This window comes from Hemiscyllium ocellatum, chromosome 20 (assembly GCF_020745735.1).
Source record: "Hemiscyllium ocellatum isolate sHemOce1 chromosome 20, sHemOce1.pat.X.cur, whole genome shotgun sequence".
NCBI lineage: Eukaryota > Metazoa > Chordata > Chondrichthyes > Orectolobiformes > Hemiscylliidae > Hemiscyllium > Hemiscyllium ocellatum.
The window spans coordinates 37,767,569-37,782,291 of record NC_083420.1 but is presented as its reverse complement, the minus strand read 5'-3'; the positions used below and the strand labels follow the sequence as shown (position 1 = coordinate 37,782,291).

Genomic DNA, 14,723 nt, shown 5'->3' with positions numbered 1-14,723 from the left:
ATTGGGAGAGGAATGCAACAGTGAGGATGTTATGCATCACTTGAACTTGGAGAATGATCCGATAATCCTGCTCCACTCTTCACAGGTCATGTATAAAAATGCCGATGAGACCACCACAATTTCTTGACCAACTGCTCCTTGGAATGAAAGTAATTCACGTCAAGTTTCTTCAGTGACAGAAAAGAATAATTATTTATTTTGACGCACATATGCACGTGACAATAAAGGATGCCATACATCTTAAACTATGCCCATTTGCAAAAAATTTTGACACATGCTATGTTGGGGAACCGTATCAATACACAGAATTCTGAAGATCAAAAATCCAGACCGCAAGGTGGACAGTTCTTTTTCTTTTAGGCCATTTTGATTTTTATTTTATTAACAAATACACAGTTTACAAAACAATTAGCATTAACAGCTGTATACAAAGAAACAGGAATTTTACAAGGGAGAGAAATGGTAAAGCCAGGCCCCAAACCCCATCATTCAACCAGTTTTCAGGGAAATGAGGACAAACCTCAAATCCTGCCAATTGATTTTTTTAATGTGATGAGATATTTGATGTCATGATGCTGGTCCTTTGATTGGATGATTTATAAAGTGACCTTGGCTCTTGTATAAATTATTTCGGTCAGGCTTTCTTGGCTGTTTCAGGGATTGAACTGTCCCAGGTGTTAGTTCTATCTCCACCTCATCTGCCTGATCCACTTGAGTCTTCCTATTGACATATATATTCGAATCACTGAGCAACTTCTTTGTGTTTTGTAGCTTTTCAAAACCTGCTTTCCACACTTGGTTTCTAAATATCTATCTTTAATTTTCAAATTTGCTTTTCTCTCCTTTCTGAATCAATGCTCAGGTTCTCATCCCCCAACAAGTTAGTTTTAGTTTAAACCCTTCCCCAAGCAGCAACACTTTGACAATATGGATGCCAGACAATGATGCCATGACCTTTTGGCAGTCACTACATGATTTCCAAGGTCCAGACATGGCATTGGCTTCCACAAGTGCATCCTTTCATTCACTTGTTGATTGAAGTGGGTGAAATATCCCACTGGCTGTGTAACCTAGAGGGTGAGTTGATCCCAGAAAGGTTGCGGTGGAACCAGTCCTGACTTGTACAGGTCTCTGTGCCCCAGAAATCTAAAGCCCTTTCTCCTGCACCTTCTCCTCAGCAATAGTTTTATATACCCAGTGTCCTTATAGTCATTAACTAGGACATGTGACCAGGCATGAACCCAGAGCTCACAACCTTTGACATTGTGCTTATACCTGTCTTTTATCTCTCTCTCACTTAGTCATTGATGCCAGTATGGATCATAACTTCTGGCAAGTCACCCCTTTGGATGTTCTGTAGCTACTGAGTTGCACATTAACCCTGGCACCAGAGAAGCAGCATACCATCCTGGAATGATCAATAGCTGTGGAAAAGCCCATCTTGCATAATCCCCTTGCACAATTAATCTGACCACCTTCTCCCCATCCTACTGAATCCTGATTTGGAAGTGCCAGTGTTGGACTGGGGTGGACAAAGTTAAAAAATCTCTCAACAGCAGGTTATATTCCAACAGGTTCATCTGAAGCCTGCTGATTCCTAACCATCATTCATGCTGATGTTCAGAGCGAGAGAGCAGGTTGCAGGGACTTCTGCACGACATGCCTTGACCTCCTTGACTGTCTGATGGTCCACTCCATAGAATCCATTGATTCCTTAGAATCCCTACGGTGGGAAAACAGCCCATTCGGCCCAACAAATCCACACCAACCCTCCGAAGAGCATCCCACCCTGTAATCCTGCATTGTCCAGGGCCAGTCTACCTAACCTGCACATCTTTGTGATTGTGGGCGTAAACTGGAATACTTGGAGGCAACCCACACAGACATGGAGAGAATGTGCAAACTCCACACAGGCAGTCGCCCGAGGCTGGAATTGAACCTGGGTCACTGGCACTGTGAGGCAACAGTGCTCACCACTGAGCCACCGTGCTGCTTTCTTTTTATACGAGCTTAAATTGTGGGGTGCTCAGCTCCTGAAATGTGGTGACTATGTACCTTCAGTCTTGTAAATGTGCTGTAGTGATAGCAGCTCGTGCTCAGACACCTGGAACTTCAGCTGATGGCACATTCCACACCTGTGCTTGCCCAGGACATAAGGTGGGTGCTTTCCTGTGTGACACAGGACAGAGATCCCTTGCCAAGCCTGTGTTTCTAAATTAGACTACCGACTTAACATCAACAAAATAAAACTGAAGCTTTTTCCTGATGGAGGATTTAAAAAATACGCATCAGCTGCTCACAAATTACCTACTTCCCTTTGCTTACATCATTTTGAGGGTTTTTTCTTAATCGATAGCAGTCATTCTCCCTTAACTCTAGGCTCTGTAATTTCGGCCTATTATTAGCAACTTTCTACTTGTAACTCCCAAACCCCTCTCAGTTCTCCAGTCTGTGCTCCTTTATGTTTGGGTTTCTGAATGGCTATGGTTCTGTCACCCTGTTTGCCATACGACTTGTCTGTCTGTCTCTGATTTCTCTTGTCCTCTAGCCCTGTTTTCCCTCAGGCTGTCACTTGCCAGTTTTGTTGATGCTCATCTGTGTGTTTACCAATCAGCCCCTCACTACTTTTCTTTAGATTTCCCCTCTCCCTTCTGTTTGTCAAATGCTGTTGAATAAGCTCATTAAACAATTCGTTGAAGCCTCATCAAATGCACATTGAAATCACCCGCAGTCCCCTTCAAATGAGTATGATTGTGTATCCAAGAAATTCTGTGTCACTGGCCCTGTGATCTTTGGCCAAATAGTTCGCTCCTCGATCCCCATGTCCAACCACCTATTTGGCAGGTGTCTGATGGCTGGATGTGGTCCTTGACCTTGAGATCATCAATATTCCTTTTCCATTTATTTTTCCTTCCGTCCTTCCACTGATGGGTGTGTCCTTTCATACAGGAGTTTCCTCCGAGTTGGTTTCTTCTGAGTGAGGGTCTCCAATTCATTGACATTTACGTTGCATTTCTCAAGGGAGGCCTTCAGGGTGTCTTTGAAACCTTTCTTTTGGCCTTCTCTCACTCAAGTGCCTTCCTGGAGTTGAGTGAAGATGCTTTGCCTAGGCAGATGGAAACCAGAGTCCTGAACAGCTGGCCAACCCAACAGAGTTGCTGCTGGATGATCTTGGCCTTGACCATGGTGTTGGCTGCTTCAGGGATGCCGGTGTTAGTATGCCTGTCTCGTTGGTATGAAGAATCCATCTCCCACTGTATTGATTGTATTTTGCAAGGGCCTGAAGATGGCGTCTATCCTTAGTCCAAATTTTGGAGCTGTATAGAAGAATCACAAGGAAGATAGCGTCATATACAAGGATTTTGGTATCAACAGATGTCACGGTTGTTGAAGACTCTCATTCTTAGGCATCCAAAGGCGAGTTCGCAGATTGGATGTGATGTTGAATCTCTGCATTACTGACAGCCTTAGATAAGAGTAGTTTCCCAGCCAGGGGAAATGCTCCACATTTGGGAGGATTTCTTGTGTTGGTCTTGAGGAGGGTGGAGCAGAACTTGGCCTGAGATGGGTTGGTAAAGGATTTGTCTTACTGAGGTTAAGGCTGAGACCAGTCCTTTGTTATGCTTCTGTGAAAGCTGTAAAGGAGGGTTGTATACTGAAGTTCCACAAGCCAGGCCTGTGTCATTTTCTTCTTGATTTTCAACCAGTTGAGATTGTAAAGTCTTCTGTCCATCCTGTAAACAGTGTCCACAGCACTGAGGAGCTTGTTCTTGACATGATGGAAGGTAGTGGTGATGAAGATAGAGAAAAGGTTGGGAGTGATGGTAAGTTCCTGATTCAACCCCTCTCGATCTCAAAGGATTCTGTCATTTTACCATCAGTCAGGGCTGTCACCAACAACTTATCATGAAGGAGACGGGGGATGTTGATGAGTTTCACTGGACAGTCAGCCTTTGACCGTGCCTTCCATAGTGTCTCCTGATTGAGTCAACATCCTTCATCGAGTCAGTGAAGGCCGGGTCGAGTGGTTGGTGTTGTTTCTGGTATTTCTTTTGGAGTTCCTAAGCAGTGAAATTATATTCATAACTCCAAAGTTTGATGGGAAGCCCCACTGGCTTTCAGGAAGAATTTCCTCCAGGAGTTGATGCCTAATGAGAATTTAGAGTATGATCTTCCCAGTGTTGGAGAATGAGGAGATTCCTGGGTAACTTCCCTGATCCCCTTTATCTCCTTTCTTGAACAGGGTGGCAATGCAGCATTTCTGAGATTAGCAGGGATTTCTCTTTTGTCCCAGATTTCCATGACCAGCTGGTGGAAATGATGGGTCAGGTTTGCTGCTCCAAGTTTGCAGTTGTCCACTGCGATCCTATCTACTCCAGTAGCTTTTCCATTCTTCTTGTGTCTAATGGCAGCTAGAATAGGTAGGACTCCAAGATCATCATTGATGGGAAATTGAGCAATTTCCTCAAAACACGTCCTTGCTGACAATTGTATGGTGGTTTCGGTGTTCTTTGAAGTGTTCTCTCCATTGGAGGCTGACGTTTTCTCTATTCCTGGAAAGGGTTCCATCCAGCACTCAATATAAAACCACTCAGTGATGAGTAGTTTTTTGATGAATGTGCCTCTCGTTCTGGGCAGGCATCAATACAGAGAGTCTACATCCCATCCAATCTGCGAGCATCACATTCAGATGCTGAAGGATAGGTTGAGCTTGTTGGGGGTGTATAGTGCCTTGGTGGCATTGAAGGAACCCTGGGTTGTGCTTGTCCTCATGGAGTTGGCTCTGCTTAGCTTTCTCACTCCAGTATTGGTTCTCGATTTCTCCTGATCTTCTTTTAATCAGCGCCTTCGCTGTTTGAGGAGATCCCCTCTTTGCCTCCCTGGCTGTTGTTTTTGCCAGGCGTGGAGAGCTTTCCTCTTCGAGCTGATGAGCTTCTGGATGGTGTGGTCATTATTGTTGAGCTTGTCTTGGCATTTCCCAGCCATGTAGCCAAAGTTCCTTCTCAGCAAGAGATGATATGTGTCTTTAACTCTTTTTCCAGATTTCCTCCACTCCATTTAAAATGAACTCTTTGGAGATTTTGGTGACGCGATTATTGGAAGTCCCCAAGTCTATGCAGCCTTGAAACCACTCAACATTGCCCCATGAAATGCTCATTGAAGCCATACGATAATTGTAATGTTGTAGGTGGTTTGTTAAGTTGGGAATACAGTCACCCTCTGGGTCAGACAGTTGTGAAGGCCAACTCTATAATGTAAGCTGACGTTCCACTGAAAGCAGCATTTTCAGCAATTCCATCTTTCGGCTCAGATGTGAAAGTCTAGTTTGATTTGCCAGTGGTGATTGACAGTGAAGATCCCAGACCATAATTACAATAAGAAAAAGAGGCTTCCTCTCTCGTCTAAATTCCTCCTTCAACCAACACCACTAAGCTCAGATTGATTGGTTATTCACCTTGTTCTTGTTTGAATAATGTTTCTGGTATTGAACATAAATCCAGTTTGTCTGTATCGCTAGTCATGGCACTCGTTAAATTAAGCACATTGAGGCATTTTGAGATTCTAATGGAAACAAATGTTTGCCTTCTTTCATTTTATTGAATTTCAAATTGACAACCATGGTTCTGAAATATTAAACAACTTCAAGTACAGTCTGAGATTTAAAATTTAAAATGGTTTGGGGCTTCTTTCTTCACAGAAAGACCGGTTTCTTTTGAATGGCTGGGATCATGCAAATGCTATGGACATGATGACAGTGTATAATAGTTTGCCACAAGCAGATATTCAGAGGTACGTGTAATTTGAGAATTTTCTTTTTGTTGTGGCCCTCTGCTGCCAGCAGTGGGAATTGATGTGACTGTCAATCACTGTGCCCAGACCATAGTCAAACTCCACTCTTTGATGTTGCAGGAGGTAGAAATAGTTTATAGTGCTGTCAGTCAGAAAAATTGATATAAAAATATAGCTTTAAAGGCCACAAATTGAGGGATCTGTCCATAAGATTTACAGAAGGATTTGTCCACTGTTAAAGTAATTTGTGTGGAATTTGGCTTTATGAATTTCCTTCAGCTTTTGCTTTTTCTGACAAGTTGGTATTAGATCTTGTAACTGAATTTGCAGGTTTTGTGAGACACTGCAACAGGACAGCAGCTAAGGGCTAGATCATCTCTTGAAGACTGGCTTAAGAAACCCATGGCCAGCAGTTGAGGATTCAGCCTCCCATTCATCTTCACATGGCCTGCCAACTCATTGTTCACATTCAGATACAGGGAAGTGATGGGTTTGCAGCAAGCTGCTTCTTGGCCAGTGACCTCGCCATACAAGCACAGCTTGGCCTGAGCGAGAGAGAGATGCAGGGAGTGTGTGTGTGTGTGTGTGTCATGCCCCCTCCTCCCCCTCGCACCTGCCCCCCCCCTCGCATTCTCTAGCTGTCTGATTCTCTGTTTTGACTTTTTATTGCACAACAAATTCCATTTCTTTCATCCTTCACTTTTATTTTGAAATTATTTGATTTTGTGCCAGATATTCTCTTTCTGAAATTTGGTCATCCACCTCTTGGATGAGGGAGGACGTTTTAGCTGTGGCCCCTTCCAAGCCGATAGATTGTTGAGTTCATCGTTTTGGCCTGGAATTATCTTCTCAGTTGAAATTGAGCTTGTAACTGTAATGTCATTGATGTTGTTAAAGCCACACAGGGCAATCCTGCATTCAGGTATTTGCTCCTACCACTTTTCATTCTGATTCTAATTCACTGCTTTCCTCCAGGATAGAACATCTCGAATTCTTGGATGAGAAGGAGCTTTTGCAGCAACTATTGCAACATTACTGCATCTGCTGGGCCACCAAGGATCGTGATGACTTTGGTAATCTTTTCATGATTTGTGTATTAATGCCACCCAACAGATAAAAGTCTCCTTCTCAACATTAGTCTGTGTCTGGATGGAAGGATTTTATGAATTGGGTCCTGTGACAGTGAACTCTGAATTCCAGAGCTCCCAAATATAAAGGATGGGGGAAGCTCCCCACCCACACAGGAAGGAAGCAAGCATCCGTCTATCATCTCACATCAAACAGTTGGTTCCAAAGCAGTAATAGTACAGAACAGCATCCCAAAGATTGTGAAAGAGTACACCAAATAGGAATAAACAAATTAAATACCCATAATTCGGAAATTACCTTTGTGACTAAACTGTAGAGATTTAGGATTTGGAGAAGGAGTCTTTTTTGTACACTACCAAAGCTAGTAACTAAACCAGAATTCCAATCAGGACAGTCCTTGCTAACAGCTGGTCCCATGGCTTTAACTGCAGCACAAAGCCTGAGGGCAGTCACTACCACCTTCAAGAAGACCGTTCGGGTTGAGCAACAAATGCTTAGTTCGCCAATGGCCCCCACATCTCTCAGGAAGAATATGGGTGTCAGAGGAAAGGATCAGGAGATCGGTAAATTAAGGAAAGATGGTAACATTAGGGTAACTCCTGATGTGATGGATTACAGCAGAATGGTTCATTCCCCCAAGTTAGTTTGCAAAGTAATGTTTTTTTAAAAATGAAGTGAAGATAATCAAGTTACTTTCTTAAACCCCAAAGAACTGCAGATGTTGGAAATCAGAAACAAAAACCTAAATTGCTGGAAAAGCTTAGCAGGTCTGGCAGCATCTATGGAGAGAAGTTAGAGTTAACATTTCGGGTCCAGTGACCCTCCTTCAGAACACATCAGGTCACCGAAATGTAACTCTGCTTTCTGTCACAAATGCATCCAGACCTACTGAATTTTGCCAGAAATTTCTCTTGTTGCTTGAAGTTACTTCCTTTTTTTTAGTATAAATAGATAAAGTCTTTTCCCTGGGGCAGGGGAGTCCAGAACTAGAGGGCATAGGTTTAGGGTGAGAGGGGAAAAATATAAAGAGACCTAAGAAGTAACTTTTTCACACAGGATGGTACGTGTATGGAATGAGCTGCCAGAGGATGTGGTGGAGGCTGGTACAATTGCAACATTTAAGAGGCATTTGGATGGGTATATGAATAGGTAGGGTTTGGAGGGATATGGGCCAGGGACTAGATTGGGTTGGGATATATGGACGGGTTGGACTGAAGGGTCTGTTTCCAAGTTGTATGTCTCTGAGTAATTATGGAACTCACTCTTTAAGGTGGAGAAATGTAGTAGTGTGTGTTTTGACCAACAGGCTACTTATTCATTATAACTGCTCACTGTACACTGGTAATGGAAATGTCCTCTGTTTGTTTTCTAAGGTATCAATGACATCACATTTGTCAACTCTTAATTTCCACTGAGAAGCTAATTCAAATCCGAAACAATGAATTCTACAATCAATCTGCATGAAAGGGGAAATCCAGTAAAAGCTAACAGGACACCTCCTCTCCATGATTAAATGTTTGTTGCTGTTTTATTGTGAATAAGCATCAAAAAGGCAGAATTCATATCATTTTTTGAACTTCCAGCCTGTCACGCTTGTCAAACCAGCAAACCGATTTGCATCCGAACAATGTATTTGTTTTATTTAATAAAACTTTTAGGTTGAGATTGATATGTTCACTGAAACAACAGATGAGTTGTCTTCTTAATCATCAGTACACAAAAATATACCATACTACCACAAACGCCATTAAGACATTTCCTTATGTTGTTGGTGATTCTTTAAATTCAATTTAATTTGGAATACATCCAAAGTGAATACATGGATTTTTAAACTGGTGATCTGTCACTACTTACAGTTATGTAATTAGGCAGTCACTGTTAACTTTTTAGTAAATAAACTTGACTGAACAGTTGTCTACTCTTTTTCACTAAGTGTGGTCTTTATAACTAATTCCTGTTTTGATGTCAGGATTACTGCTGTAATCATTTCATCGGGAATTGCTTCATTTGTGCTCAGCCATATTTATAATGCTGGAGAGATGGCTTTGCACAAAAATGGAAAGGATCAGGTGAACAGAACAAGTAACCAATGAAGCACTGAGGAGAGTGAATATAATTGGAAAAAGGCAGATGGATTGACCAGGGCATATTTCAACAGGAAGAGGACCAGTTTGAGATTTCATGAAGGAAAGATTGAGGAAGGAGAGGAATATCAATTAATCAGAAAATGAAAAGACTGGCACAGGACAGCAATGATTTGGAGATGCCGGTGTTGGACTGGGGTGCACAAAGTTAAAATTCACACAACACCAGGTTACAGTCCAACAGGTTTAATTGGAAGCACTAGCTTTCGGAGCATAGTCACAACCACCTGTTGAAGGAGCAGCGTGCTGAGAGCTAGTGCTTCCAATTAAACCTGTTGGACTGTAACCTGGTGTTGTGTGATTTTTTAACTTTGTACAGGACAGCAAGCCATTAAGTCAGTCAAGAGCTTAGAATATATGTTGGGTTGTAATTTATTAGGTGTCCTCCAGGAAGTATGTTGATAACATTAAGGGACTTGGTATTTAAAAGACTATGGTAGCTTGGTTAGGACATTGGTTAAGGGATTAATAGGGTAATACTTCATAATTTGGTAGCACACAACTTGGATATTGCTGAAGGAGGACATTTTGTAAAAGCCTTTTCTCTTGCATTCAACAGGACAATTCACAAAAAAAGCAGTTCAAGGGAAAAGCCCAATATTTGTGAGAGAGGAGAGTGCTGTTTGTATGGCAATGATCTTTGGCAGCGGTGTTGCCATGGTGGGTGCACCAGTTAATGATTGACAATTAACTGTCAGAGGTGTTGCCATGGCGGGTGCACCAGTTAATGATTGACAATTAACTGTCATGCTTTATTTAAACTTTAAACAAGGCAGGTTGACACTGCTTGGTCTGCAGTATGTGTATGTGTTTTATGTTGGTCTGTAAAGAACTGGGAGCTGCATGTTAATATGTAGCTTCCAGTCCACACAAGTGTCCCACATAAGCCCAACTGACTATACCAAATTAGATGTCAGCATAATTATTTGGACACTCAGAGTTATGTAGCGAGTATTGACCAATTTCAGAATCCTATCTAATGTTAACACCGTTGTGAGTTTTGAAAATGCGGACTGTTTCGGTATTTTGATTGTTGCAAACTCTTTAATCCGCTATACCCTGGGAATTAAGAACTAATGTTCGAACTGTTCATCTTGGTAATCTGGGAATGTTGTATACTTGGGTACAAGGCAGTGCAAACCTTTGTCTGAACCACCCATTTCCCCCAGGCAGTTTACTGCAGGAATGTTAAAGTTTGTTTATTAACACGGAACAGGTCTCCACTGCAACTCCTCCCAAAAATCAAAACTTTGCTTCCATAAAGTTTAATTTTTTGAAAAAAGTCCAAAAATGCACCATGTGTGAAATGCTTTTGAATAATTTCTGAGATTTGGCTTTATAATTACAAGCATCACATTCTCACTGAAACTCTTCAATCATTGTAATTTTTTTGTTCTTTGGAAAATAGGTGGCAGGTTTAGGTAGATCTGGATTTTTGGATCAGGTTTTTGGATCTGGATCAGCACAGGCTTGGAGGGCCGAAGGGCCTGTTCCTGTGCTGTAATTTTCTTTGTTCTTTGATTTGTGAACAAACTGGCTAATGGAACACTATCCTCAAACTTGTGTTTTCACTTGGAGCCATCTGGCATCTCTACTAACATCTTCAATGTCCAGGGTGTGCCTGTTTTAATTTATGGACTTAATGTATGTGATCCCATTTGGGAGTGTAATTTTAAAGACTCGACATTTGAACATTTCCTGTTTTGACAAATGGCTGCTTTATATCGTGCTGCATTGTGTTCTGACTTACAAATAGACTCAGTAAGGGGCACCCAGGGGCTGGTTGTATTCAACACTCTGCTGATTGTTTCAGCATGTCTCAAATACTGTTCTATCACATATTAAAGTTTACAGCTACATACTCTCTATGGCATTAACTTTACACGTCGACGGTGATTTCAGTATAAGATCTGTTGAAAAGCCGCAAGTAACTTTCACTGTCTTTCCGAGGTTTCCATACATCATCTGAAGTTGTAGCAAACAATTGGAACAGTGCTGTGGGAATCAGTGCCTGTGATACAGACATGGGTCATTTCAGTGTTTTCCAATCATCCATGTCCGTAAGATCTAGTTTGCAATTCACTCTAATTTTCTACAGAGTAGCCTTTCATCTGCATATACCTGTCTTCTATTCAGTTGTACTCTCATGAAGCTTGGTATGAAGAGATAATGCTAGTATTTAAGGTGTGTGGTTGGTTGCTGTCCTGACTGAGCTGGTTGTTGTACAGATGTCGAGGGTATGGGCTATTACACTAGCATAGCAATTCAGTTCCATATCTGCTATGGCACATTGTATTCGATATCTCAAAATTTGTGCACTAGCAGGGAATGATCCTTAATTACCAAATGGCTTAATTTAATCACGTTATGCAGCAAAGTGTTTGTGGCCAGCCTTACCAAACCTGTGTGACCTTCAGACTGCTTTGCCAGGCCACTGCCACCATCACAGCTACATAATGAGTTCCTGCAATGCAACACTGCAGGAGTGGCCACTGTCCGGTCAGGTCAGTTAGGATGATAGAATGGTAGAGTCCAGCCTGCCTGTGTCCCTTGGACTTGTGGAGGGGTTCTCTCAAAACCAGTCATGCCACAAATCCCTTGACAAACATGGAAGCAATTCAAAGTAGGAATGACTAGCAGAGAGGTGGAAGCAGGTATATTTATCTTTCTGATGCTATACACCCTATCAGTGTAGGTTGAGGTATGAGAAAGTGAAATGCTACCATGTTGTAGCTAAATATTTTGCAGGATAGAAACCATTGGGAAGGATTTGCTCTGCATTGGAAGTCAGGATGAGTATTTAAGAGCTCGAGCTTGACTCAAGGTGCAGCTGGTTCCTTTTGGAAGAAATTATACAAGGAGACCATCTCTTACCAGTTGCGCTGGAGTAACTGGAGCACTCCACATGAACTGGTAAGGAGGGAAGCATCAGCAGGATGTTCTGGAATACAGTATCGGTCTAGTTTGGTTCTAACCACATGCTGAAGGATAGGTAAAAGGATATGTGTGAACCTTCTCTATTGCCATAGCTTTCTATTTAATTTACCCATAGGATGTGAGCCAGCATTCGTTGCCCATGGATGCACTCGAGTGGCTTGCTCGACGATTTCACAGGCCGGTAAGGGTAAAAGACATTGCTGTGGGTCTGGAGTCATATGTCGGGCAGACCAGGTAAGGACAGCAGTTACCTTCCCTGATGGATAGTAATCAACCAGGTGGGCTTTGACAATAATGTTTCATGGTTATCATTGCACTTTTAATTCCAGATTTCTTTTTTATTGACTCAAATTCCACCATCTTCTCAAGAGAGATTCAAACTTGAGTTCCCACAATGTGACCTGGGTGTCTGGATTACTAGTTGAGTGACAATGCCACATGCCCTCCCTATCCATCCCCTCTTCTTTCCTCTATCTGTTGAACAGGTGGTTGAGGCGGGTACATTAGCAACAGATCATTTCCAATTTTTCTACATTGCAATATTTAAGATTCAGCGCCTTTCCTGAATTCAAGCAAAATATAGCTGGGATACTCTGAGCCTAAGTGTCTGTGAACTATTCACCTTAAGTACCTGAATGAAGAGTGGTGATATCGATGAAGTTCTACCGTAGATTTCGATTGGCAGTGAAACAAGATTTGAATCATAAACCTGAAGTGAAAATATTAAAAACTGTTAAGAAATTGCTCAAATACTGTGACACAGTACAAAATTCAAAACTGAGCAGCACTCATTTATTATTGACTTCTGATTGATTGAATTTAATACGGTGGTACAACTGCTACATGAACGCGTAATGGAGTGGACTAAAGTTTTCTCATTAATTACGATTATTGTGCTGAAATACATAGAGTATTCAGCACAAAAACCAATCATTTGGCCAACTAGTCTGCCGAGGTTTATAGGAGACAGGCCTGCAGATGTTGGAGATCAGAGTTGAGAGCTGGAAAAGCACAGCAGGTCAGGCAGCATCCAAGGAGCAAGAAAACCGATGTTTCGGGTTGGAGCCCTTCATCAGGAATCCAGAAAATAGGCAGTATCATGGACAGTGAGGAAGGTTCCCAGAAATTGTAGCAGGACTTTGATCAGCTGGGGAAATGGGCTGAGATATGGCAAATGGAGTTTAATGTAGACACGTGAGGCCTTCCATTTTGGAAGGTGAAGTCAAAGTGGGAGTTTCATGGTGAACAGAGAGCCTTAAGGAGTGTCATGGAACAGAGGGAGGTTGGAGTTCATGTTCACAGTTCTCTGAAAGTGGAGCCACAGGTTAACAGGGCAGTGACAGGCTTTTGGCACACTGGCCTTCATCAGTCAGGGCATTGGGTATAGAAGTTGGGAAGTTATGTTGCAGTTATACAGGATGTTGGTGAGGCTCACTTGGAGTATTGTGTTCAGCTTTGGTCACCTTGCTATAGGAAGGATGTTATTAAACTGAAAAAGTGCAGAAGAAATTTACAAGGATGTGGCCAGGACTTGAGGGTTTGAGTTAGAGGGAGAGGTTGGACAAGCCAGGACTTTTCTCATCAATGTGTAGGAACCTGAGGGGAGGCATGGATAGGGTGAATGCACTCAGTCTTTTTCCCAGGGTTGGGGAATCGAGGACAAGGGGACATCAAGTTAAGGCTAGAGGGGAAAGAATAAGAGGGAACCTGAAAGGCAACTTTTTTACACAGAGGGTGGTAAGCATGTGGAATGAGCTGCCAGGGGAGGCGGTTGAGGTGGGTACATTAGCATCATTTAAAAGGCATTTAGATAAATACATGGACAGGAAAGGAATAGAAGGATATGGGCCAAGTGCAGGGAAATGGGGTTAGTGTGGATGGACATTTTGGGCCGAAGTGCCTGTCTCCGTACTGTAGGACTCTTTGATGAGTCTCTTTATGTTCAATCTTAATTATTCCAGCCTTTCTGTGTCTAACTATTTCCTCTCCTCATGTACTTCGGAAGCATCTAAGTGATTAGCCTTAACTCCCAAAATTTGGGGCAGTATTTGTGACGAGCCAAAAGATCTTACAACTTGTTTGGTCTGGTTGACTTTGTGAAGAACAGCACTGCTAATTTCTGGCACACCTCTTGATACCAACAACTGTTTGTTAGAATTGAAAGGTAAATGTCATATTGCCTTTTCGCGTATGAGTTCAATATTTACCTTTTTATTCATTCTGGGAAGGTGGATTTTGCTCACTGACCCGTCCCTACCTGCTCCTGTGAAGATGCTGCCTAGCTGCTTTCTTGAATTGCTGCAGTCTGTTTGTTGGAGGCAGCCCCAGAATGCTGTGAGGCACTTCGAGCCAGCACCACTGTTGGAACAGCGATACATTTCTATGACAGGGTATCGACTAGACCGGGGACAGACTTACCAATGATGGCATTTCTATGCAATTGCTGCCCTTGTCCTTCTGGATACTGGTGGTCATGAGGTTTGAAGGTGCTATCTTAAGTAACCTTGGTGATTTCTGCTGTGCATTTTGTGGATGGTACACGCTCTGTGACTGTGCATTGGTGGTGCAGGGAGTGAATGTTTGTGATGTGGTGCCAAGCTAATGGGCTGCTTTGCCTTGGATAGTGTCAAGCTTAGTGAAGGCATTTGGAGTTGCACACATCCAGGCAAATGGAGAGTATTCCATCGCACTCCTGACTTGTGTCCTGTAGATGTTGGATGGGCTTTGGGAACTCCAAGGTGAGTTACTTGCTGCAGTATTCCC

At 42.5% G+C, this 14,723-nt stretch overlaps 1 protein-coding gene across 1 annotated transcript in view; it reads left to right on the top strand.

The window, feature by feature from the left end:
• The window catches only part of lcmt1 (leucine carboxyl methyltransferase 1), a 43,180-nt gene extending 34,615 nt beyond the window's left edge, over nt 1–8,565 (top strand). Inside the window, exons 10-12 of the mRNA XM_060840279.1 lie at nt 5,699–5,790; nt 6,766–6,863; nt 8,253–8,565. Coding sequence (XP_060696262.1) covers nt 5,699–5,790; nt 6,766–6,863; nt 8,253–8,284 — 222 coding nt within the window. The 3' untranslated portion in view covers nt 8,285–8,565. The remainder of the gene's footprint in view (nt 1–5,698; nt 5,791–6,765; nt 6,864–8,252) is intronic.
• Nucleotides 8,566–14,723: the final 6,158 nt, after the last annotated feature.